At 39.2% G+C, this 27,746-nt stretch overlaps 2 protein-coding genes across 2 annotated transcripts in view; both read right to left on the bottom strand.

Annotated features, from left to right (window-relative positions):
* Window positions 1-9,563, bottom strand: part of OVCH1 (ovochymase 1) — a 60,965-nt gene extending 51,402 nt beyond the window's left edge. Inside the window, exons 1-5 of the mRNA XM_065888191.1 lie at window positions 9,429-9,563; window positions 9,052-9,149; window positions 8,112-8,284; window positions 6,625-6,712; window positions 483-616 (exon numbers count right to left, since the gene is read on the bottom strand). Coding sequence (XP_065744263.1) covers window positions 483-616; window positions 6,625-6,712; window positions 8,112-8,284; window positions 9,052-9,149; window positions 9,429-9,563 — 628 coding nt within the window. The remainder of the gene's footprint in view (window positions 1-482; window positions 617-6,624; window positions 6,713-8,111; window positions 8,285-9,051; window positions 9,150-9,428) is intronic.
* An 8,436-nt stretch (window positions 9,564-17,999) lies between these two features.
* The window catches only part of TMTC1 (transmembrane O-mannosyltransferase targeting cadherins 1), a 260,082-nt gene continuing 250,335 nt past the window's right edge, over window positions 18,000-27,746 (bottom strand). The window contains exons 19-20 of the mRNA XM_065887047.1: window positions 24,772-24,849; window positions 18,000-19,389 (exon numbers count right to left, since the gene is read on the bottom strand). Of these exons, the coding sequence (XP_065743119.1) occupies window positions 19,249-19,389; window positions 24,772-24,849 (219 nt within the window). The 3' untranslated portion in view covers window positions 18,000-19,248. The remainder of the gene's footprint in view (window positions 19,390-24,771; window positions 24,850-27,746) is intronic.

Genomic DNA, 27,746 nt, shown 5'->3' with positions numbered 1-27,746 from the left:
CTATTGTCATGAGAAAAAAGAACATTATAAAACAATGTAGAGTTCAGTGTGTACAGTTAATATGTATAGATAAATATACATCAAAATGTTAGCAACATTTACCTCTAGGTGGTAAGGTTATGAATGGTTTACATTTTCTTCCATATGCTTTCTGTCTGTACCAGATTTGGCAAACATGCACCCGCTTTTGTGGTAAGAAGGAAGAAACTGACATGGCCTTGAAAGGAAGTTTCTGACAATTGTGAGATCAATTTCATTCAATACTGCTATTAAACTTGAGAAAGGAATCGATAAACCTCAGGAAATATGCTGGTCTTTGCTTCTACTCTTACCACACACACTCCTGGCCCCTTCAAAAGGGCACAGTTTGCAAGATGAAATAATTTCCCTGTGTACAGAAATCTAATTTCAGACCCTTTAGCCCCTCTTTGGTTGTTTGGATACTCTAAAATGACAAATGAAAATAAATGTAGCATACTCACTAATAAGCACTCCACGGCTTGATTGTAAAGATACATAGTCATGGTCACATTCAACTTGATTTTCTATGTCTAAGCTTGTAAATTTTATTAGGATAACTTTATTTTCTGGTACCATTATTTTCCAGATACATAAGCTGCAGAGGAGAAAGTGAAGAAAGTATAATAAACGGCAGAGTCAAGTGTGACAAATAAGATCTAATATCTGAGGTTTAGCTCATAACTCAATACTAAAATTTTACAGGATATTAGAAGGTAAAAGGCAAAGGAAATTCTTTATGTGAGAATAATTTATGTGAGATTCTTTATGTGAGAAAATTCTTTATGTGAGAATAATTTATGTGAGATTCTTTATGTGAGAAAATTCTTTATGTGAGAATAATTTGTTTATGCTCAAATTGCCATCATTTCTCCAAGAGTATTAATCAGAGAATGGTCAGAAATCACCCTTTAAATTTCATTTAGTTATAAAATGCAAGAATTTTGATCTACGAATTTAAGAAACCTAAGATTCATCTCTCTAACTTATTAGTCTAATTGAAAATTCATAATATTCAGCCATAAGTTGAATTATGGATTATGAACTATGGATTGACCATGCAGCATATTTTAACCCAAAGCAGCCACATCCTCCTAGGTCAGCCTAAGTCATAATCCCTGTAGCTGCGATGTTATCCAACTTCCAGTAAGGTAAGCTGTGACCTTTTACAAATATCTTTAGAAACATGTTTAAACATTTTGAAAGTAGTTTACATAATTTAACACACAATCATTTACCTTTATTTTTCTACATGAATTCATACTATTTACTCAAGAAAAGAAATCCCAATCGGCCAGACATTCTCAGGGTCTTCTATGGCTCACATGTATGTGAGTTCAAAGCAATTGTTTTTTTTGACAAGTGACCCTCTGTCATGATTTTAATTGTTCATTTATTTACTGTTTAATTGTTTTGAAGTATAGTTGATTTACAATGTTTCAGGTGTACAGCAAAGTAATTCAGTTATACATACATACATATATATATATATATTTTCAGATTCTTTTCCATTAAAGGTCATTCCAAGATATTGAATATAGTTCCCCGTGCTATACAGTAGGTCCTTGTTGTTTATCTATTTTACATATAGTAGTGTGTATCTGCTAATCACAAATTCCTAATTTATCCCTCCTCACCCCTCTCCCTCCTTTGGTAACCATAGTTCATTTTCTATGTTTGTGAGTGAGTGAGTGCAAAGCAATCTTATCTGGAACCTAACACGTCAGAACGAGCTTCCTTCTAAAGCTCCATAGTCTTTATCAACAACCTTAGACCTGCTAACTGTCCCATTGCCCTCCAAGTAATAACTTCTCAGGACTGTAGGAGTTATCTAACCCTTTTATGCCCAGTTTCCAAAACCAAACACTGTAATTCTCACCAAACATCTTCTCCTTAACCAGAAACTCCTTGCTTTACTCTTTTTCTATTCAAGCTCATCATCCTGAACTAGATGTAAACATAGACTGCCTAAAATATTATTAAAACTACTTTTTAATCACTTTGATTTAAAAAGCAATAAGCTGCCTAAATACGACGATGCCCACTTTTCTAAGCACTTTAGTTGGAAAAGCACTCCATATCCATCTTCCTTCTTGGGATTCATTACCCCCCTCTGAGGTAGGCAGGAGAGAAATTACTCCCCCTTCTTTAAATAGAAAAACTGGCATTGATATTGAAAGAGTCATCACATCTCACATATAATGGGAAATACAGTTTAGGCTTTATGACTTCAAAGGCCACTGCTTTCTCCTGTTTTCATCATATTATTTTCTAATTCAAAATCTCTAACTCAAAGATGGAAAATAGATTTCAAGTCACATGCCAACCTTGATTTATTGTTAGTGATTGCTGCATTAAAAGGATTCTGAGGTCTAGTCAAGCTGAGTGAGAGAGGGGTACCAGAATTAATCATTAATTTATTCATTCAAATATCTAGTGAGCAGTTATTATATGACAGGCACTGTTCTAGGCTCTAAAAGATGTAATATCTTCCTTGGAAGGAGACCATCTGAATGCCATGAATCTGCCATTTCTGAGAGTCTAGTTACCACCTACCAGAATAAAGACAGGCTTGGAGAGACTATAACTCCCTGCTTCACTTTCACATTATCTCTTTCTCCCTTACCATTGGCTAATTAACTCCATTTGGAATTTAAAAGACCCTTCTTCCATCATTCAAGTTTGCTTAGCATGCTGGAGTCACTAAGTAGGTAAATTGGCTCCATGCCTTATTACATTTCTAAGACATGTCTTTTCACATTTGAACATTCTAAAATCAGAAGGATCTTACAATAGAGTCTTAAAGTTCGGTTAGAAGGATCTCACAATGTTAGTCTTACAATCAATGTATTGAAAGAGTGTTTCAAGAGAGGATTTGTAATAGTTTTGGCCAGTCACCTGGGGGTTGACTGCATACTACTTAATTTTTCTGCTTGAGGTGTTTTAGACTACACTAGTGGTGAAAATTTTAGACTACAGACTTGCATGAATATTAGCTTATGATTTGAATTCTCAGGAAGATTTGTACCCCTCCCTACATCCATTGCCAAGGTTGAGGCATGTAACTTTCCACATGAGTGGGCTTATGCCTTGTGTAGCCTTACACTGAAGGTATAGGTGTCCCACTTTTATATGGAGATCTCCTAATCTTGGGTATTTTGTTTTCTTTATTGGTGGTACATAAAATAACAATGAACAACCAGTCTGTTTTCGATGTATTGAAATATGGTACAAATTCATGCTGATATTGAGTTGTAATGTAGCTGAAAGTCTTATTCTCTTTAGTTGACTTCTTACTTTAGTCCCTACAAGCTATTTAATATCTTAACTATTTAATCTTAACTTCATTCTCTAAACATGAAGCAGTTCAAAGCTTACAATTACTAAAACATCATCTAGTGCAAATTCCTTCAAATTTCCCATAGATTACCTTGACATTTTCTGTTCCTTTCCCAGGAAAGGAATTATCTTCCTTCTTTCCAAAGCTAAATCTTTATTTGTTATGTTCTCATGAAACTTCCTTCACATACATATGTATTTCTCTTGACTAATCACTCTTACTCTCTCTCCTGCCCATAAGAACAGTTAGCCCTACCCTTCAAAAAGCAAAATCCCCATTTCTCTTAATCCTAGTGCCCTATTACCCAAAGCCACTGTCCCACCTTCCTCCTTCCCTTCACTGCTCAACTGTCTTCCTCATCTCAAACAATAGCAGCTCCTTCCTTCCTGTAGGTCACAAACCTTCAACACAATCTTAAGTCTTTTCTCTCTTGAAACCCAAATTTTCAAGTTGTTAGCAAATCCTGTGGCTCTACCACTTCTCACCACCTCGACTGTTACAAACCTGGTCAAAGCTGTCTTCATCCTTACCGGGATTGCTGCAGGAGCTGGTCTTTCAGCTCTTGCTCTTGCCTGTTCTATGGTCTATTTTCAACACAACAGCCAAAGAGATCCTTTAAAATGTGTCAGATCATGTTCCTCCTCTGCTCAACATCCTCCAGTGGCTCCATATCTTACAGTAAAATCCAAAGTCCTTCTCATGCTCTATAAGCTTGGCCACTCATAATCATGACCACTTTCGCCCTCTCTCACTTAGCTCTAGCTAAGTGTTGTTTTTTTTTTTTTTTTCTGCCAGGAATATCCCTTCCCAAGATGATCGTTTGATGGCCTCACTCATTTCATTCAAGTCTTTGTTCAAATATCATTTTCAAAGTACAGTCCTCCTGAACATCTTCCCCAATTATTGCATAACCCAGCACTCTCTACCCCTCCTTCTTGCTTTATTTTTCTGTACAGCACTTAACATCTTCTACTGTATGTAATATTATCTGTATTATCCCCACTTTCCACCCCACAACTTGCCCCACAAAGGAAAACATTTTTGTCTGTTTCATCCTCTGCTGTATAACTAGCACCTAAAATAGTGCCTGACACATCTTAGGGCCTCAATTAATTTTTACTATTTGGTGAAGAGATACCAAGTCTTCAACAATCTCTTAACGCATTGTGAATATAGCTTCTAACCTTACAATTCTACTGAATCAGTTCCTAACTTTTGAATTACCATATCCAATGGCATTTTATCTGAACTCATTTTGACTTTTGCAATGTTTGATACTACTAAGAACACCCTCTGTCTTGAAAGTCCTTCTTGCAAAGATCTCTTCAATACTTCATCTAAATTGAATCACAAGTTCTCTGTCTTTGAGGGTAAATTGTCTGTCATCTGTGTATCTCTTATCCAATAGATAAATGCTTTCTAGAATCTCACGCATAGCCATCCGTCCTCTGCTCAAATATCCACTTATAAAGGAAATTCATTATCTCCTGCGCAGGCCATTAAATCTCAGAAATCTCTCAAATTAGAAACTCCTTTACATTGTACTGAAATCTACCTTCTTCTAACATTTACCCTCTGCTCTTGTTCTCAGCTCAGCAGTTAATCAGAAGTCCAATTCTGCTTCTATGATAGCCTTTCAGATAAATCAAGACAGTTCCTTCCTCCTGTCAAGTCTTCTTTGGAGTGAATATATTCCTAGTTCCCTCCACCACATCTCCCAAGGCACTGTTTTGAATTTCTTTTGATCTTGGTCATTGTCCTTCAGGTAATTTCCAGCCTATCAATGTTCCTCTCTAACGATTGTATCTAGAGACCTCCTGCCCACACCCCAGCCCAGGACTCTAACAGAATAGGACTCTGGATGCTATTCGTCTAAAAGTTTAAGCAAAGATGGCAAAGGCTTTATTGGTATTATATTATTACTAGGTTGACTCACAGAAAGTCAACTTAGACTCTTAATAAGCCTTTTAAATATGGGCTGCAATTAAGCCACATCATTTCTGTCCTATACTTGTAATGGATATTTACATTAATTTTGTAAATTATAATCTCACCACCATTTTGACTTCCCATTGCCCATGGCATAAAGTCTAAGCTTCTTCACATGGAATTCAAGGTCCTCCACAATTAAGGCCTTTTTATCTTCATCGTCCACTGCTACCCCAGTTCCTACTTACATTAACATTGTTCTCCAGCTGCACTGGGACACACTGTCCAAACAGTCCTGATATTCTTCACCTCCTGACATTTCTTATACACAATTCCCTCTGCCTGGCATGATCTGTAGAAATCTCTTATATGTTAGAGCTACAAAAGACGTCATGAGCAATAAAATCATAACTATACTTCACTGTCTAGTATCAATACCATCCCCTTAACTGAAGCATCTCTACCCCTCCCAACCACCGTACACACACCTCACAAATCTCTGCAATAGGAATTATTCTCTCCATTGTCAATAGTATCAACACACCTTGGTAGTGTCGATTATAAAGCTTATTTCACCTTGTTTTATAGTATAGTTATTTTTGTCCAGCTCTCTCCTCCTACCAGATTATAAACTCATAGAACTCTCATCTACCTTTGAACACCTTTCAATGCTCAATGCGATTTTAAAAATGAATGTAGAACACTTAAGAAAGTGAGATATTTGCAAAATTAATTTTTGAAGCTTAAAGATATTCTTAGGCATATAGAGGATAAGGTAGGTAAAAAATTTTTTAAGATACTGAAGCTTATAGATCATGAACTATTTTCCCTCTTCTAGGCAACACTGAACAAAGTATTACAATTATCACAGAAATAAGTGGGACAGAATTAACCATTAGATTCCCAAAACAATCTCACTACCAGCTGCTGTTAATGTTAGATATTTGAATACATCAATTCAGGTTAAGTTCCAGTGTTTGTTTGTTTATTTATTTATTTTTTTCCTTTGGCTGTGCCCCGTAGCTTGTGGGATCTTAGTTCCTAAACCAGGGATCGAACCTGGGGCCCCTGCAGTAGAAGCCTGGAGTCCTAACCACTGGACTGCAAGGAAATTCCCCTCGTAAGCTCCAGTCTTAATGTTGATGATTCATACTAACAGGTATCAGAAATACCAATTAGCAAATATTTGTCATCCAATACCAGATAAAATATTTAGGGTTTTATGTTAATCAAATAAAAGTAATTGAGATACCAGATAAAATTGCCAAAACATGGCCCCTTAAAATGGCATGATTTGGGGGAAAAACCCAGGGATCATTTCTACCAGGGTTACGTACCGATTATGAGAATAGTTGCTCTCTTTCGAATGGGGATAACGAATCTTCCCATTTTCTCCAAATAATACTGTTCCCTGAGGTTTACAATCTTCCAAAACATAGGAAAAAAAGCTGATTATTTTGCTCAGCCATGGACATTTCAAGACATATTGTACAGACTCAGCTTGAAGCTATATAATTTATATTATATAATTCGTATTTATGGAAATGCATTTGTTTGCAGGTGCCATGACCTATACTTTGTATTTGCAGACTTTGTTAGGAAAATTTCTAAATCATAATTTTAAAAATATATAATAATTTTATTAATTAACCATCTGATATTCTTTACAATACTTTTTACTGAGGTATAATTGACATAACATTATATTAGTTTCAGGTTTATGACATGATTTGTTATTTATACGTACTGTGAAACAGTGAGTATAGTTAACATCCATCACCATACATAGGTACAAAAATTTTTTTCCTTGTGATGAGGACTTTTAAGATCTACTCTCTTAACAACTTTCAACTATGTAACATAGTATCATTAACTATAGTCATCATACTGTACATTTTTATCTCCAGGACTTATTTTATAACTGGAAGTTATAACTTTTGACTCCCTTCACCCATTTTGCCCACTCACCACCTCTGGCAACCACCAATGTGTTCTCTGTATCTATCAGCTTTTTTTTTTTTTTTTTTTTAAGTCCACATATAGGTGAGATCACACAGTGTTTGCCTTTCTTTATTTCATTCAGGATAATGCCCTCAAGTTCCTATCCACGTTGTCACAAATGGCAAGATTTCATTCTTTTATATGGCTGAAGAGTATTCATAATATTCTTTACCTGAGTTCTTCAGATTTAACAATTATCCAATTTTCTCAAATCATGAGTCATAGTGAAGCTGTCAAGTTATAGTGTATGAAACTAATATGGTGTTTTCCCATCTCTAACTTCCTGGGTTATAATAAAATACCTTTGTATAATGATATTAAAGTAAAAGTACACAAATTTTAGCAATGACATGGCAAGTCTCCAGCATTCATTCAGAAATTTCAGACTCCTGTGTCACATTTTAATTGTTGGAAGCTAGAACAGGCAACTAGGCAATGAGAAGCTTAGAAAGATGATATTAAGGAGGTGTTATTTAAATAAATTACTTGTCACATTCTGATATTCATTTGACTGTGGAATTGATGGTTATTGCCTGATTTCATTGCCACTTTAAAATATTGTTACCATTAACCTTTGTTCAGCGCTTGTTAACCTTACGCCGGCCTCTCGCTGTTGTGGCCTCTCCCGTTGCGGAGCACAGGCTCCGGACGTGCAGGCCCAGCGCCCATGGCTCACTGGCCCTGCCGCTCTGCGGCACGCGGGATCCTCCCAGACCGGGGCACGAACCCACGCCCCCCGCATCGGCAGGCAGACTCTCAACCACTGTGCCACCAGGGAAGCCCTCCATTATATTTTTTTTGTACTCCAACACTCCCTACTTACCAAAGTTGGCTTTGTGTTTTAGATATAGCCGTGCAATATCAAAACTCACACATCCAAGTCTGTTGTATTTAGGATGGATAATAATTTCTGAGACAGGAATTTTCTGTTCCTCCTTATCCTTCTGAAAGAGGTTATACTCCCCAGCAGTCACAGTCAGATGCTTAATTTGCTTCCTAAAACCAAACAAAAATCTTTCAATAAGTCTAGCTGTCTCCCCCAGGAAAGACAGTCTTGGTTTCATATAATTAAATGAAAGTGATTAATGTACCTTTAAGCATTTCTAAGTCTTAAAAGAAGATGTATCTTTATTAGTGATTATTATCAATTGTTATAATTCCCTGTAAATTATAGGTAGCTATAAAAAGTCATGGTTTTCAATCACAGAGTGTTTACATTCTGTGAACCCTTTCCCCTAGCGTCAATTGTCTTTCTGCATAAAATATTTGTGTCTTCTTTTGTACATAAACCAGTCTATATATGCTCTACCATTTTAAGCAAGATAGGTTGTTCCTAGAACTGTCCTTCTTCTCCTTTTACTAGTACCCTCTTTTAATCTAGTCAAGTATCTGTTATTTCCACAGTATTTTCCCCTCCTAATTACTGAAACTCAGATTATTAGAACATTAGTGCATCTGTTCAACATTTGATGTTAATACTTTATTAAAATAAGTAACCATCACCCCTACCCCACCACTAACTCCACAGATCATAGATGATGTCTGGGATCTTTGGGGTCTCTGATTAGTAGGGTAGGAAGCACAAGAAATCTTGGGATATACACAAGTTTCTGGGAATCAGGAAGGTCAGTGGGTAGGTGGACCAGAGGGAAAAATTAAGAAAGGGACTAAGACTGAACCTTGTATGGTATTTAGGGTGTCGAATCTCCCAATCCTATTGCCATGGATCAAGGTTTGATAAGTAATGGAAATCCACAACTTACTCATCGAGGCTAGCCAGGCAGTGTGCTGCTGTAACCACCAGATCATCTTGAATTGAGCTTCCTCCACAGAAGTGGTGCCTACCTAATTTCAGGGAGACCTGCCCAAGAAAAACGTTATGAACACAACTAATATACATCTCCACACAGATGTCATCTCCTTCAGAAACATTTGAAATCAACTCTTCTAATACGATGTCACATTAAGACACTGATATAAATTGGTTAGGAAGAGATTTCCTATGAAATAAACTCTTTGACAGTGAGGTCAAGCGGGGTCTGGAGAAAAATTACATGTTAACCTGGAGTTGTAGTATTTGAAACAAAGGAAATAATTCACTGTTTCCTCATTAAGAAATCAATGTCTTTCTCATACCCACCTGCCACAGGTGTCCACCAACTGTTGAATTTCCCCATCTACTAACTCTAGAGAAGAACCCCGATTCCAAGATAGTTTCCATACTTTTCAAATCAACTGCACGAATTCCGCACTTCAGTCCTGTGTGGGAGAGCATATGTGTGAACACACACACACACACACACAGCACCTTATGTTAGCGTTCACTTTATCCTGATTTCCACGTTCGGATTTTCCTGGCCTGGCTCAGATGTTCTGGTGTCACTCAGCTGCAGGCTATCCCCTTTCTTTTCTCAAGATACCCCTGACACTACACAACTCATTGACTAGAACTTGCCTCGCGACTCCCTCTGCCCTTTACAGCCTGAGCTACCTTAATAAAAAAGACCTGGGCACTGCATGAGGGCCTCTCCCTCTGGTGATGGATTCGGTGCTTTCTCTGGGAGGGTGAGCATCACATAATTTAGGTGGAATGAAAGGTACTGGAGAACATGTGCTGCTCCGGAACAGAGCTATTAGGTTTTAAGTTACTTCTACTTGGTTATCTTTCCTTGGAGGAGAATCCTTAGCACAAGCATGATTAGCAGATGTGCCTAAAAACTTGAACTCCAGAATCCAAAGGATTGCAGAAGAATATCCGGCCCAGGCCCTTCTTGGGCACACCTGGCTGTTCTCCTTTCTGCCCTGGGGAGGAATGAAGTCCCCTTGCCGGCGCTCAGCCGCCCGCAGTCTCGGCGGCGCACAGCGCCGGGCTCACCTCTGCTCCGCCAGGGGCGGACCGCGAGCACCAAGAGCAGCAGCGAAGCAGCCCCAGGCGGCGTCCGCATGGCGCCCGCGCGCGGGGACCCGTCGGTCTTCCTCAGACGCCGGCGGTGCAAACCCGGCGAGGAGAGGCGCCGCGGCCGCAGGGTTCGTGCTCCCGGAAGCGCACGCGCTCTTCACTCCCTCCAGCGGCGCCAAGGGGCCGCACCTGCCGCGCAGCCGGGCGCACAGCTTTCCCTCCTCAGGACCAGCCGAGCCTTGGCAGCTCTCGGGCCGCCCAGGTGTCATAGCGACCCCGCCCTCCGCCCTTAGAGACAGGAGCGAGGTGACCTCGAGGGTGAGCCTGGGCCAGATGCGGGAGCAAGGGCATCAGTGGCCTAGAACGCTCAGCGCAGGTGAATTCTGTTCCCAGCCAGGGAGTGTGGCCCAAGCCCAGGGTCAAGGAAGCTGGGCACCCATGCAAGACACAGGCAGGCTGACCTCTGAAAGGAGGACTCGTGAAAGCTTGAGTATGTAAAGGTACCACCCTGCTTCTAAGAAGCTTGTTGAAGACCGTGACACTCCCAAGTTTTCAAAGGGAGTGGATGTGAAAGATCAGGTTTCTACCCCGTTCCTTTTCTGAGTGGCAGTGTTATCATCAACTTCAGTGGAATGCAGCAAACTGTAGGGTCCAGCATTTAACAGTATTAAAATGAATCCACTAGCAGTATTATCATGTCAGCATTTTTTCAATAATTATTTTCTAATAAGTAATTTGTAACGAGTTAGCTTGAGACTGGGAGAGGAATAAAGCCAGAATTTGTAATTGATTTCTAATTTATCAAAAAATGAGGGCAAGGCTAAGTGAACATTTTATATATATTAACTAACCTAGACACCAGTCCCCCAGCCCCAGTGATTTCACTTTTGCATAAAATAGAAATAAACGCTCCTTGAGGTAGGAGGGTAAACAAATTAGGGAGACAGGCAGGTGGTAGACAGAAGGACAGGAAAACAGAGACAGTCGAGGTGGAGGGAATGCAGGTCCAGGGACAGGCAGCTGACAGTCAGAGAGCGGCAGAAGGGAGCAGGTGAATTGGGAAGCTTCTGGCAAAAAGCTTCAAGAATGTGATTGGCACCCAAACTTGAAACACACCATCTCAAGCCTTCTTGTCTTATGAAGCTAAAAGGGGTTTCCGTGATTTTTATGTCCCAAGTCTTACAACAAGGAAAAGCTCTTAAGTTGCACTGCCCAACAGAGTGGACGTTAGCCATGTACGGTTATTAAAATTAATGTTAACTAAAATAAAATAATTTTATTCCTCAGTCGCTCTAGCTACATTCTAGTCCTCAATAGCCACCTGTGCCTAGTGGCTACCATATTGGACAGCACAGATATGGAACACTGCCATCATCAACAGATAGTTCTGTTGGACTGAATCGTTCTTGAGAGTAGCACCATTTTAAGTATTTATTTAAAATAGTCACAACTTGGATGGCAGCTTGACTGAGTAGATGACTCCTGGGTTTTAAGCTTGGGTGTCTAGGGGACACCAGGAGGGGACTTGGTAAGGTAAGCTGCCCATTTCTGAAAATACACTGCTACATCTGAGTGCTGTAAAAGAACTCTCCAGGTGGTGGCTGTCTGACCCATGGCCCTCACCACTCTCATCTCCGAGTTTCGCTTTCACTGTAGTGACCTCACGATTATTACCATAACCATCTGTGGCCCCAGGGGCACACTACTCTCCAATAAAAGCTCAGACCCTCCAATGGGACGCAAACTCCTCTCTTTCTTCTTAGCAAGAGAGGGTCAGATTAAAGTCACTACAAAGCTGTTACAAAATAAAACAGAAGGAAAGAAAAAATGAACATGTGCTGTGCACGTTGGACCCACGATGTTCAAGTTCATGGCTAACCTCGTGAAGCTTACAGACCCTGTCCCCTTGCAGTCTTGTGCACATGGTACACACACAGTTTTGCAGGATCTTCAGTGGTGTGTTTCACACCTGGGAGTCTCCATGGGGTTGGGCACTGTCTCATTTCCTGTTACATCACAGCTCCCTTTGTTTCCAGAGTTCAAACTCAGAGCCTCAAGTGAGACCTTGTCCTTCTATACAGGAGGTTGATCCCTTTCTGGCTTGACAAAATAATGCCTTTCCATTAAGTAGAAAAAGAGCCATTCAATACGAATTGCATACATAACAAAAGCCAGGTCATTAGTTTTAGATTTAAATTTGCTAATAAGATGATGGTTTAAATATGTTGGGTTTGTGGTGAACTTGAAGGGTCCAAATGGAAGGGTTCTCTTAATTTAAAACAAAACAAAACAAACCAGAAAACTTCAGAAAAGGAAAGGATGTCAAGCAGAGTGGGCTGGACTTTCCCAAATTGGATTGGGAAATCTGCCTTGAATTTGAACATATATCTTCATTAGGGCAGCGAAATAATGATCTGCTATTGGAGGCCTTCCAAGACTCTTGATGGAGGCCCCAGCTCTAAGCACAGTTGTAAACTTAGAAGTGTTAGGACACTAACCCATGAACAATGAGCAAGTCATGGGGTAAATAATATTTTGTTTAAAATATGTTTTTCCATTCGCGCTAAACCACTGGTCTAAACTCTCGAACGCTCATCCCAAGTCCCACAAGACCTAGGAATCAGCACTAAAGTGATTATTAGTGACGTTAGAAACAGCAACTTGATTTGAGTATTTGTTGCAGAGACAGATTTCACTAGGTTGCAGAGAGAATGTGAAGGATGCAAGTAGAAAGAATGAGTGAAGACAATTTATTCAAAATAGTCTGGCTGTGAAGGACATAAAGAGATGCAGTAGCAGCCAGAGGTGAAAAGGAATAAAGGAAGGATTGTTTTCAAGTGATCTTGATGGTGGCTACCTGTATCTGTGTGTGTGTGTGTGTGTGTGTGTGTGTGTGTGTTTTCCGGTACGCGGGCCTCTCACTGTTGTGGCCCCTCCCGTTGCGGAGCACAGGCTCCGGACGCGCAGGCTCAGCGGCCACAGCTCACTGGCCCAGCCGCTCCGCGGCACGTGGGATCCTCCCGGATCGGGGCACGAATCCGCGTCCCCTGCATCGGCAGGCGGACTCCCAACCACTGCGCCACCAGGGAAGCCCTGTATCTGTGTTTTTAAAATAGAACAGAATTGATAAGAGCCAGAAAAAGGAAGAAGTTAAGGAAGAAGAAGAAAGAGATTAAAGAATGGAATGAATTTCTACAAGTTGTGATTATCCAGGGCCGAGGGCCCTCTTCTTTCATTGTAGCAACAGGAGAGAGGGGAGAATTGGGTGCAGGTTAAGTCTGTAGATGACTGAGTGCAGGATATTGAGGGTTTTCTACCTTGTATTTACTCCATAAAGAGGTGAAGGCATCTCAGTAAGATGAGGGGAAAAGATCTGGAATGGGTAAGCACTGAAACAGTGGTTGTGGGATATGAAAAAGAGAGCAGACATAAACCACACAGAACAATGCAATGAATGAATGAATGAATGGGGAAAGGAAGAAGGATACTCTTTTTTTATTTTTAAAGCAGGCACCTACTGGTGACATGGATTTCAGTGGGTACTAATCACGGAGCACTTGAGAGATTGAAACAAAACATAATTATTTTCATCATATTTTATATAAAATAGACATTTACATAAATTTTATTTTGGAAAGATCTAGGCAAAGTGTACATAATCAGACTTAAATGGGAGAAATACTTTATGGGAGATATATTTCTAACTGGCACAGCAAAAGTAACAAAAATGTACATTTATATACAACTGATCAAGAACATGATATAAGTATTTTCCTCTGACAAAAGGAGGGATGGGTGAGTCACAGCAAGTCATATGATTTCCACATTGTAAAAGCAAGCCATGGGGCTAAAATACAGATATTTTAGTTCCTTTGGAGGAAATTTTTAAAAATCTCTTTTCCTTAGAAACGTAAAAAAATCACTAATTTTTATATGTACAGACTGCAAAATAGGAGTAGTTACCTCCGCCATATTAAAGCACTTGGGCAGTTCAGTCACTTTTAGGGTTGTTTGTGTATGTGTTTTGCTGCAATGATTAAGAATTTCTAAAACGAAGGGCGACACTTATCAGTTATCTCTTCAGAGGCAGAGGGCTTTGCATTTGGATTCAGGGGACTCACAGAGCTTGATAGGCCCATAGGAGTAACCACTCCTTTAACGGGCAATAAACATGACTGAGACACTTGGTAACTTGTCCCAGGTGAGGCGGCACCTCGGTGGCAGAGCAGGACTAGAATCCAGATCTCCTGGTTCTTGGACTGGGTCTCCCCTCCTATGGACCAGCAACACAACCCCAGAAGGACGTTATGCACATTGGAAAAGTCTAAAGTGATACAAATATGCACCACGTGCCCCACTGAGAATGGGAAAAAACTCCTGGATTTCTGGACATAGACGCCTCTTTTCAGTTTGTGGTAAATGCTGATCTAAACTTACAAACTAATAGTGACTGCATATTGTGATGGGTGCTAATTTTACAAGTCATATGGCCTGAAGGTTTTAATGGAAAGGATCCTTGGTGATAAAAATGGAACATTTTTATATGAGCCAATTGATAGATATTGATTCTGTTGTGACATTTTATTTTACTGACAGTAAACACTAGCTTTGATTGAAGTTATTTTATTTCTTCTCTTTAAGTTATATGACTACCAAAAAAAAATAAGGAAGTGATATTTTTGGAAGAACTGTTCAACATATTTTTCACATTGAAAACTTCAAGAATAATCATAATCATAAACAGTTATATTTCTCCATAGTTTTTGGCATTGTAAGTTTTCATCCTATTCAATTACAGCCTAAATACAAGATTTGACAGGTATTTACTTTTAAAATGCCAAAAGATGCCATTTAGATAGTTAAGTTTTGCTATTATTGGGAGATACCAACATACAATTTAATCAAAGTAAATGTGATTCAGAAACCAGGAAAAAAATTAAAATAAACAGAACACCTATAACTACATTTGCTTTGAGTGTTATTACTAATACCCTCTGGATTTATTGATCTAAGGTGCAAATCCATCACAAATCAGAGAAAAAGTTTTTTTGTTGTTTTTTTTAAAAAACTGATTCTAATGAGTACAATTAAGAAATAATTAACGAAAGCTGACATGTGTAACCTAAAGAAAGAGGGAGGCATAGAGAACACGGCTTTATGTCATGGGCCCTTCTATGAGTCATAAACAATATGAGTTTTATATACTGGGTGCCTCGTCTGGTATGTGCAAATGGCAAGGCAATCCCTCTCCACCTGAGAACCAAGAATTCTGTAAATATAAAGGTCAAATGCCTCACTGCACATTAGAATCATAACCTGGGTGGCCAAGGTCCAGGGATTCCTAAAGGTGTGCACGCAGGTTATCCTCAAATCCACCAGGGCCAAAGCACCTGTGTGTGAGGGGCAAGATCTCAGCTATCAGCTGAACCCGGCTCTTCAATCCGGGAGGCCTGGAATGTTTAATAGAGGCGATACAAAACCCTGTATGGAAAGGTTTGGATTTTCTCAGTCCTGTTGAAACGCAGTTGCACAACCACTGCAAAACCCTGCACCAAACCGAGGTACCACGTGTTAGGCACGTCAGACTCGTACACTGGGGGCTGTGAAGTACTGTGGGGAGTTGGAATCAAAGCGCTGATAATCCTCTTTGTTTTTTGATGGGCTGCAAAATAAACAGGCCTAAAAGATATATCTCAGGATTCCCTAAAATAAAATTTCTCTTCCTCCAAGGTATTTAAATCTTTGGTTTAGTTCATTTACGTTACATCACTGAACCATGTTTTACGAATGCTGTTAACAGGTTGAAAACATCTGAATCAGTTTTAAAATCCTGAATAATTCTTAAGGTTAACATAAACTTGTAAAGCCATTCTCGTGGCTCCATGTCGAAGGACATGTGAAAGGACTGCCACTTATTGGAGAATTTGAAGGCAAGGAGAACTGGTTCTGGTCAGACAGAAGGACAGGTTAGATAGACTGGCAGTAGGAGGGGAATATATGTACACAAGGAACTCTAAGTGTAGCTGAGACAAAATAGCCAATGCTGCACAGGGTAACAGTCACAAATGAAACTCTGCTCATTAGATCAAGTGTTCAGCTAGACTGAATCAACTCCTGTCTTGTCCTCAGCCACCTTCCCTCCTACACACGACCCAGTGCAAAATGGAATTATTCAAAAATTACTGAGAACTTCAAGCAGAGAATTCAACCAAACATAAGGTGCTTCTGAGTGCAGGACTCTGAGGGTCTACAGAGACTGCACGTCCACGAAGCTGGCTTTGCAATTCCATCTCAGAAAGGGGCTATCAACTCACAGCCAAGCATGCTTTTGTTAAGGGAACCTGGATGCATCTCCATGAATAGCCAGGGCACTCCATTTTCGTTTTGATAAGGATGAATTCCACATATTATTTCATGTTACAAGAACAAATAAAAATAGTTATAAAATACATTTAATATCTCTGAAAAATAATATGTGATTTATTTTCTTATAGGCACCACTCAACTATGAAAAGTATTTCACTGGCCACATCTAAGTGAAAGTATTAACTCAGGACAGAAATATCTGGTCCAACAAACAGGCTTACTTTTAATGTTCAAAGAGATGCCAGTGTGTGCAGAAAGAACGAGACAGAGTGACAGAGTGAGAAAGACAGAGAAAGGGAGGGGGAGAGAGAGAAGGGGCGAGGGAGAGAGGGCAGGAGAGAGAGGGGGAGAGAGAAAGAGAGAGACAGAGAACAGAGGAAGAGAGAAAAGCACCCAAAAGAAGGCAGGAAAAGTCTCCTGAAGGACAGTGACCATTTTCTCTCAGAAACTTTTAGGCTGTAATAGCCATTTCAATTATTCCAACAAATGTACTCGCCTATCTTTAGCAGCCCTTCAAGTAAGGCGTAATTGCTTTTCAAAATTTGGGGCTCTATCTTTTCCATTAACTTTCTAAGTATGAGTTTTTTTTACACTAAAACTAAAAAGTTGTAATTAAAGTCCTAGATATTGCTTTTAGCTAGGGCTTCATGTTTTTCATTTTGGGGATGGAGTAGTTATTTTACAATAAATACTTTAGTACATTTCTTGACCTTAGGACTACAGAAGTATAATTTGGGAGGGAATAAAAATATTTTAAATGAAATTTTGGATACATTTATGATATATAACATTAAAAGACTATTAGAAACAGAAGATCAGAGTGGTAATATATACATTGTTGGATTATTGATATACACAAACAGAATACACACAAACAGAATTTGCTAATTTAAATTCCGTAATCCTTTGCATTTAAAATATTCCTGGCATCATCCCTTTCCAAAGACGTTTTTCCTCCCTTTATCTAGATTTACCTTGACAAAAAAATAATAATACCAACATAGAGAGGCAGTGGTCTCTGATACTGGGGTTGAAAAGAAGCAGAAGGCTTCTTGCTCTGGCCTGAGTGTGTGACATACACGTGTCTTCAGGCTCCTACATGTGTATGACACCTGGCTTAGCCAGGAACAGCACTGACCAGAGTGGGTTTTTGTTTTTTTTTTTTAAGTTTATGATGAAAACCAAATGAGAATCAGTATTCCAATTTCTTCAATTTCAAAATATATTACCTCCCAAACACTGAAGGCTGATTCCTAATTTCTTTAGCTTTAGCAAGTGAAGAGTGAAGACAAATTTTTTTAGGGCCTGTTAAAACTTAACTACCTTATAATTTAGATTTATAATTTTTGTATGATCAGTTGTGAAAACTGCTATTAAAACCACTATGTACAGGGAAAAAAGTGTGTATATATTAAATATTTTATAAGTTATGAAATAAATAACACTAAAAGACAAATTGTAAATTCAACTTTGCCATCCCTATCTTTTACCTATAAATATATATTTTAAAGTTATGAATTTAGACTTTTTTTCCTAGATTTTTTGAGCATTCTCCATGAAATCTCCAAAATTACAAATACAGAACCAGGAACTGCAGGTTCTATCATTCATGTTCTAAGCACAGAATTCTCATTAAGCCTAGGAAGACAAATCAATAGAGCTGTCCATCTATTTAGAGTCTATGAAGATTTCTGTAATCTACCATAAAGATTCCTCAGTGGTTAAATATATTTTCAAAAAATAATCTCAGAACGTCTGAGTGTTAAGATAATAAAGTAGAACATTTCTCTCAATTAATATCTTTAATATTTCTCATGTAGAATATACTATTTTTTTCTCCACCAAAATAACAATATATTTGGAGGCAGAAACATTTATGAGTTTTAAAAGCACTTATGAAATCTTAGAGCAGAACCACTACTCTAGTAATACTTGTAATAAAATTAATTTAAAACATTTCCATGAAGATTTTTCCCTAGGAATAAGAATACTCATACACAATTCCAGAAGCTTCCTTTTTGACATATTAGGCAATGGGAAAACAGCTTGTATCAGAGTAGAATTTAATTTACTTCTCAATAGGGCTCTAGCACTAGCCTCAGAAGGGTATTAGACAAACCTTACTTAGCTTTATCTTACAATAGCCCCTTTCCCCATATATTCCCTAAGGTTTTACAAAAACTGTTAGATACTCATTTCTAGTTCTGGAGAATTAAATGAGCTACCTCTTGGTAGAATTTCTCAAATGGTTTATCCCAGAGGATTTACCCTTTCTGAAATATCTCCTCTCCTAAAGAAGAGATGCCATGCATCCATAGCATTTCAAGCCTCTGTTTCTGAGACACAAATATCTACACTAAGAAATGGAATAGATTTCCAGGTTGGAAAAGCAGACAAACATATGAAAGGAAATCTGGAATTAAAGCAAACAAATGTCTGTAAAATGTGTAGCTGCTGTTTTCCTTCCTTCAGGCCTTCTAGCCCCTGCTTTGCTCTTTTTGTCTTCTTTCATGGAAATGCAAGTCCCCAGCGCAGGGTTACCAGCAAATGTCCCAAAATGTGCCACCCTGAACTCGAGTAAGAGGAAAACTTCATCAGTTGTGCCCCAACTGATGTGTAAGCAAGGCTTCCGTCTGTCAGTTCTTCCTCTTCCAAAGGCACCAGTACTGTCCCTTGGAAACTTGGTCAAATGCTGCTACATTTGATCCTTTTCTCGAACTTCTTGTAATCTTTTTTCTAGACGATCCAATTTGGCAAGATTTTCCTGCAGCAGTTTGCTGTCTGGAACCAGCTGTAAGGCTCTCTCATAATAAGCTCTTGCAGACACGTAGTTTCCCTGTTGAGAAAAAGAAAGAGAATAATTATATTCTGATCCATCAGATAAAAAACAGACCTTCTCGTCCATTTTAACATTAACATCTTCATAAGGAGACCCTGTCTGCATGTGTAATTTTATCCTTATCTGTTGGTGCCTTTGAGAATCCATTTAAGTACCAGACCAGATGGAGAATGTGAAGGATAAGGTTAAATGGCAGCAAAACAGATTTCCAATTCTACTAATACAGGGTATGAAGCTATAATTTCATAGCATTCTCATAGGGTTAGCACTGTTCCTTTGTAATCAAGTGGAGCCAATGCACTGGAAATTCATATTGAGAGGGAAGGGGACAGAAAGAAGGTTGGGTTGGGGGAGAGGGGTGTGTGTGTGTGTGTGTGTGTGTGTGTGTGTGTGTATGTGTGTGTGTATGAAAGAGAGAAAGAGAGAGAGAGAGATGTTTTTGAAATTTCAAGAGTAATGATTAAAAAGTAAATAGTTCAGGAGTCCACTACAGCTATTTAGTGGTAGGAAGTATTTTAATCTTCACCTTAAAACATAAAAGCAACTTTTGCCTAATACAGGCTTTAATGCAAATCTAAGTTTTTATAAAATAAAAAGAACTGATAATAAATAATATGGAGTCAAATTTGTCCCATACTCAAGGTGTGTGACAATATGTCTGCTGGATACTCTAAAGGCGGGGGGGAAGGTATGTCACTCTGGACCTGCTAAAGACCCCTCTGTTGGCCCCCATCTGGTTTGTTCAATGCTTCCCTAACTGACAACCATGCGTGCCTGGTCCAAGAAGGTCCCTGACAAACTAGTCAGAATTACTAACTTTTTTCCAGCCTCTTTTCTGCCACTAAATGTATTCCTTCCGTATGGTCAACCCCCTTTCATATCTGTGTGCTGCTAAGTCTCAGAACCAAGATCGGTAGAGATCTCTCCATTCCAAAAAACAAGCGTCTGCTGTGCTTTATTCTCAGTTACAGCTCCATGTGGATGAAAACTAGTTACTCTCTAAATTTCCACCACAATTTAAAGTGGTACCTCTTGGAGTGAAAGTACTAATGTAGCAATAGCGACCTATATTTGTTGAATGCTTAACTACCTCCCAAGTGAATGAACAAGTGTCAAGACCTCAGACCCTGCCTGACATATAATGAGCACTCAATCCGATGCTGTCATTGTTGTTATTATTAAATGACTATTTACGTGTAAATGAGTAAACGCAGCCTATTTCTTATGGTATTCACTTGTCATACCGGTGAAAAGGAGAGTAAAAATGACAGAACAGATAACTGCACATTGGGAATCCAGGAGCTGGCATGTGCACAAATGAAAATATTTCTGATTATTAACACTGATTCCGATAAGAGGCTGAACAGAATTCTGAACAAATGAGAACCTGGATTTAGCTACATTACTATTGTTTTCAATTCAAGTATTTATCTTCAGAGTGTCTCCTGATGTTTATTAAGCTTAGTACATAGGTGCAGATAACTGAACATCTGTGGCTCTTAGATTGCTCTCAAAACTGTGTTCCTACTGCAGTTGATTTTGAAATCGGTTTCCCAAGAGGTTTCTCTGAAGTTAGGCCTTAGCCTGGTGCCAGGCATCTCCTCTGATCACCAGCTTTCTCTGTCCTTTCACAAAAAGATCTATCATAGAGTTATTTTCTCCCTCAAGTTGCTCTTTTCTTGATGCAACTGGAAGCCTTAATTTTTTTTTTTTTGCGGCACGCGGGCCTCTCACTGTCGCAGCCTCTCCCGTTGCAGAGCACAGGCTCCGGACGCGCAGGCTCAGGGGCCATGTATCACGGGCCCAACCGCTACGCGGCATGTGGGATCCTCCCGGACCGGGGCACGAACCCGTGTCCCCTGCGTCGGCAGGCGGACTCTCAACCACTGTGCCACCAGGGAAGCCCTGGAAGCCTTAATTTAAAAAAAATAAATTTATTTATTTTATTTGTTTATTTTTGGCTGAGTTGGGTCTTCCTTGCTGCGCGTGGGCTTTCTCTAGTTGCGGCCAGTGGGGGCTACTCTTCGTTGCGGTGCGCGGGCTTCTCATTGCAGTGGCTTCTCTCGTTGTGGAGCACAGGCTCTAGGCACGTGGGCTTCAGTAGTTGTGGCTCACGGGCTCTAGAGCACAGGCTCAGTAGTTGTGGTGCACGGGCTTAGTTGCTCCACAGCATGTGTGATCTCCCCAGACCAGGGATCGAAACTGTGTCCCCTGCATTGGCAGGCGGATTCTCAACACTGCGCCACCAGGGAAGCCCTGGAAGCCTTAATTTTTAAAACAAGTTATAGCCCTTAATTCAATGTCCTCAATTTCCAGATGCTAGATAGGGAATTTGAATTATCCAATTTCTAGAAATGTGCTAGTTACTATGATAGCCACTAGTCATATGCAGCTATTTAAGTGTAAGTTAATTAAGATGAATTAAGAATTCAGTTTCTCAGTGGCACATTTCAAGTGCTCATTAGCCATGTGGGGCTAGTGGCTACTACCTTGGACAGTACAGACATAGAACATTTCCGTCATCTCAGAAAGTTCTATTGGCCAGTTCCATTCTAGAAAATGCATTAATGTCATAAGGCAGGATTGAAAATAGTACTTTGTGATATGGCCCAGGTGATGCAACTCTTTGATTATAAAGAATGTATTATAGGGGTTTCCCTGGTGGCGCAGTGGTTGAGAGTCCGCCTGCCAATGCAGGGGACATGGGTTTGTGCCCCGGTCCGGGAAGATCCCACATGCCGCGGAGCAGCTGGGCCCATGAGCCATGGCCACTGAGCCTTTGCGTCCGGAGCCTGTGCTCCACAACGGGAGAGGCCACAACAGTGAGAGGCCCGCGTACCACAAAAAAAAAAAAAAAAAGAAGGTATTGTAACTTTTTTGGTCCATCCATTTCATTTTACATAAAACTTCGTGAAAAATATCATCTTTTATTTCCAAGTAGTATGAGCAAGAGTCAAGTCTCTTTTTCTCTCTCTTTGTGTCATCTCCTTGCAAAGCCTTATTCCAACTCTCAGCCTTGCACAGCCCTCAGTCCTTCCTAAACTTCACCCAGGCTCAGGCTCAGTGTGGCCCAGGAATGGGATAACACTGCTTGATGCATGCACTTCCTGGCAATGCAAAGGTCATAGAAAGTTAATGGTTGTTCTTGAAGGCATCATAATGATAATCCAGCATCTTAACGGTGACATCAAAATGACTACAACCAAGCCATGTGCCTGGTCTATATATTTGTATTGGATTGCATCATATGAATTTACATTTAAATTTAAACATTTTAAAATTACAAACATGGCAATTTTATATCGTTCAACCTAATACATCATGGCTGCAAAGATGAAAAAAGATAAACTAATTTTTAATCAGTGTGTTCGTTATATTTTGAAATAATACACTCAGTAGATCCTTCTTCAATCTCCAGATACCTTTGCAGGGGAAGCATCTCTAAATTTAAAGCAATGGGTTCACTTGTTAATCTGAAAGAGTTCAATAAATGTACTATTTTCTCTTTATTTCCAGACTTAATGAACACTCTTGAGTGCATTTATTGTACTTTATCTAATTAACAATTGAACCCATTTCTTTAAATGCAGGTGCACTCCATCTAAAAACATATGAAGTGTATTATCGGAAAGTGCAACTATTTAATATATTATTTAAATATTTAAAATTATTATGTTACTGTTTTTAAAAGTAAGTTCATTCTATGTTTCCCAACTAGATACTGCTGGACACCCTAGAATGTCATTAAGGTCAGAGATTGGTTTATTGGGCTCTGATAGATGTCATGACTGGATTCGCCATCAATGTTCCTCTATTAGATCAAGGCTAATAGTTGCAGAGTAACTATCCCATTATCCCCTCCCATCTGTATAGTCATGGATCACCTTTTTGTTTTACTGTGTTTCTGAGAGTGAGCAGTTCCCACTTAATCGTAAACCCTATTTAGCCTTTGTTTAAATTCTAACCACTACCTCGCTATTTTGTAAGGGTAAAGACTGATAGAAGCCTGAAAATAAGTTAGCTAAACTAGAGTGATCCTTTCAAAACATGTCAGACCATGGCATTTCTCTGCTCAAAGTCCTCCAAGGACCCCAACTTGTTTGGCATGAAAGCTGAAGACTTTACAATTCCTTTCAAGGCCCTGCATCATCTGGCCCTGTGACCTCTCTGACCCAGCTTGTATCATTTCCTCTCACTTGCCTTCTCCCTAGTCTTCAAATACACTGGCACACTCACACCTCAGGGCCTTTGCACATGCACTTTCCCTATTTTGCCAAGTGGCTTGCTCCCTTCAGATCTCTACTCAGACATCACTTTTTAACTGAGGCCTTCCCTAACCACCTCAGTTTAAAATTTCAGTTCTTACCCTCAGCACTCCCTATCTTCTTTCATTCTTTTATTCTCCATAGCACTTATAACCATCTGATATATTCTATGTATGTATGTATGTGTTTATTTACTTATTGCCTATTTCCCCCTAACTAGAATGTTAGCTCCATGACGATAGAAATTTTTTTCACTTTTTTTTTTTTTTTTTTGGCGATACCTGGGCCTCTCACTGTTGTGGCCTCTCCCGTTACGGAGCACAGGCTCCGGACACACAGGCTCAGTGGCCATGGCTCATGGGCCCAGCCACTCCGCGGCATGTAGGATCTTCCCAGACCAGGGCACGAACCCGTGTCCCCTGCATCGGCAGGTGGACTCTCAACCACTGCGCCACCAGGGAAGCCTGACGATAGAAATTTTTGTCTTATGTGTTAATTGCTGTATTGCTGGTACCTAGAAGAGTACCTGGCACATAGGATATTCTCTATAAATGCTTGTCAAATGAATTGGATGAATGAATGAATGCCAGTGAATCTTTGATTTCATTATAGACAATAGTCTTCCAAGGGTAATTTTCAATTATTCACTCAAAGGTAGCTTTTTCTTTTGAGAACAAACAAACAGCCTTGTTTTTCAGTAGGTTAGGGAATAAAAGATACATTAAGTATAGGAAATAGTAATACTTTATCTTGACAATGAGTTAAGCCACAGGAAAATAAGCTACATCAGCATAGCGCCAACAGAATTTTACTTCATATAGCAGATTTTCTCTGCTCTGTGATGATACTTAAGTACATATGATTTTCTTTATAATAAACAAAATTATGAAATCTAATTTATATATTTATTTTTAAAATGGATTCATGACATTCAATATCGAGATAATACAAAGTGAACATAAAACTGTCTAATTACATTTCTGAACACCTATGTTTTCAGTATTCAATTAATTCAAAGAGGAAATTAACAATAGTTTCTCAATCTTTTAAAAGAGAAGAAAGAGAAAATACAAAGGGAAAACCTGGTTCACATGGAAGTGAATTATTTTCTTACCTTGATGTGCTGGATTCCACCCATGTTCATCCAGGCCTGTGCTTGATCTGGATTTAGTTCCACGGCCACTTTATAGCTCTAAATACATAAGAAATATCTTCAGGCTGGGAAACGAGAACCCATCTTTAACACTACAGATTGTGGAAACCATTTGCTTCATATGTGGAAATTTAAATGGTTAATAAAATGAACAGTCACTTCTAGTTCACAGGTGTCCCCTTTATTTCTATTATTTTTCTAAGTTGATGATTCTAAAGTGGAGGAAACTGAAATGTGTAATTTCCTTGCAGAGCTAACCTCTGGACTTAAAAAGGCTGAAGGTGCCTGCCAGGAGTCCAGGTGATTTCTATTACAGTGCATGATTTCCCACTGGCCTCGATCTGCAAGAAAATGGTGCTCTTCGGCCTTTTTCACTATAAGTGGAGTTTGTAAGAAAATTTTTTTTATAATCACAGAATCTTAGAGTAGTTTCTGAAACACCTTATATCTCTCACAAAATCTGATCTGATTATTCAGCCCATGCTTAAATTCTTGCAGAGACTGGTGTTCAGTATCTCTTTAAGGACATATATTTTACCAGGAGATAATTTTAATCGTTAGAAAGCCTTTCTTTTTCTTCTGCCTTATAAAAGATCTTCAAATGTTTGAAGAGAGTTACTTATTTCTCAAATACTTTTTTTTTGGTCTGAATAACATGTATCCCATTAAATGTCAGAGCCGTGAGGTATATTTTTAATATTTTGCCTGTTGTTTTGCATCAAAGGGCATGCTCACCACTGAGTCATGATTTTAAGAGTGGTCACCTTAAATAAAACTAAAGGCTCAGCTGAAGCACAAAGAACTACAATCCTGCAGCCTGTGGAACAAAAACCACATGCACAGAAAGACAGACAAGATGAAAAGGCAGAGGGCTATGTACCAGATGAAGGAACAAGATAAAACCCCAGAAAAAAACTAAATGAAGTGATGATAGGCAACCTTCCAGAAAAAGAATTCAGAATAATGATAGTGAAGATGATCCAGGACCTTGGAAAAAGAATGGAGGCAAAGATTGAGAAGACGCAAGAAATGTTTAACAAACAACTAGAAGAATTAAAGAACAAACAAACAGAAATGAACAATATAATAACTGAAATAAAAAAATACACTAGAAGGAATCAATAGCAGAATAACTGAGGCAGAAGAACGGATAAGTGACCTGGAAGACAGAATGGTGGAATTCACTGCTGTGGAACAGAATAAAGAAAAAAGAATGAAAAGAAATGAAGATAGCCTAAGAGACTTCTGGGACAACATTAAAAACCACAACATTTGCATTATAGAGGTCCCAGAAGGAGAAGCAAGAGAGAAAGGACCCGAGAAAATATTTGAAGAGATTATAGTCGAAAACTTCCCTAACATGGGAAAGGAAATAGCCACCCAAGTCCAGGACGTGCAGAGAGTCCCATACAGGATAAACCCAAGGAGAAAAATGCTGAGACATGTAGTAATCAAGTTGACAAAAATTAAAGACAAAGAAAAATTATTGAAAGCAGCAAGGGAAAAATGACAAATAACAAACAAGGGAACTCTCATAAGGTTAACAGCTGATTTCTCAGCAGAAACTCTACAAGCCAGAAGGGAGGGGCACGATATATTTAAAGTCATGAAAGGGAAGAACCTACAACCAATATTACTCTACCTGGCAGGATCTCATTCAGATTGGATGGAGAAATCAAAAGCTTTACAGACAAGCAAAAACTAAGAGAATTCAGCACCACCAAACCAGCTCTACAACAAATGCTAAAGGAACTTCTCTAAGTGGGAAACACAAGAGAAGAAAGGGACCTACAAAAACAAACCCATAATAATTAAGAAAATGGTAATAGGAACATACATATCGATAATTACCTTAAACGTGAATGGATTAAATGCTCCAACCAAAAGACACAGGCTCGCTGAATGGATACAGAAACAAGACCAATGGGGCTTCCCTGGTGGCACAGTGGTTGAGAGTCTGCCTGCTGATGCAGGGGACATGGGTTTGTGCCCCGGTCCAGGAGGATCCCACATGCTGCGGAGTGGCTGGGCCCGTGAGCCATGGCTGCTGAGCCTGTGCATCCAGCGCCTGTGCTCCGCAGCAGGAGAGGCCACAGCAGTGAGAGGCCCATGTACCACAAAAAACCAAAACAAACAAACAAACAAAAAACAAGACCCATATATATGCTGTCTACAAGAGACCCACTTCAGACCTAGGGACACATACAGACTGAAAGTGAGGGGATGGAAAAAGATATTCCATGCAAATGGAAATCAAAACAAAGCTGGAGTAGCAATACTCATATCAGATAAAATAGACTTTAAAATAAAGAATGTTACAAGAGACAAGGAAGGACACTACATAATGATCGAGGGATCAATCTGAGAAGAAGATATAACAATTATAAATATATATGCACCCAACATAGGAGCACATCAATACATAAGGCAAATGTTAACAGCTATGAAAGAGGAAATCGACAGTAACACAATAATAGTGGGGGACTTTAACACCTCACTGACACCAATGGACAGATCATCCAAAATGAAAATAAATAAGGAAACAGAAGCTTTAAATGACACAATAGACCAGATAGATTTAATTGATATTTATAGGACATTCCATCCCAAAACAGCAGATTACACTTCTCAAGTGCGCATGGAACATTCTCCAGGATAGATCACATCTTGGGTCACAAATCAAGCCTCAGTACACTTAAGAAAATTGAAATCATATCAAGCATCATTTCTGACCACAATGCTATGAGATTAGAAATGAATTACAGGGACAAAAATGTAAAAAACATAAACACATGGAGGCTAAACAATATGCTATTAAATAACTAAGAGATCACTGAAGAAATTAAACAGGAAATCAAAAAATACCTAGAGACAAATGACAATGAAAACACGACAATCCGAAACCTATGGGATTCAGCAAAAGCAGTTCTAAGAGG

Source organism: Phocoena phocoena, chromosome 11 (assembly GCF_963924675.1).
Source record: "Phocoena phocoena chromosome 11, mPhoPho1.1, whole genome shotgun sequence".
Classification (NCBI taxonomy): Eukaryota; Metazoa; Chordata; class Mammalia; order Artiodactyla; family Phocoenidae; genus Phocoena; species Phocoena phocoena.
This window is presented reverse-complemented; position numbering and strand designations above follow the sequence as displayed.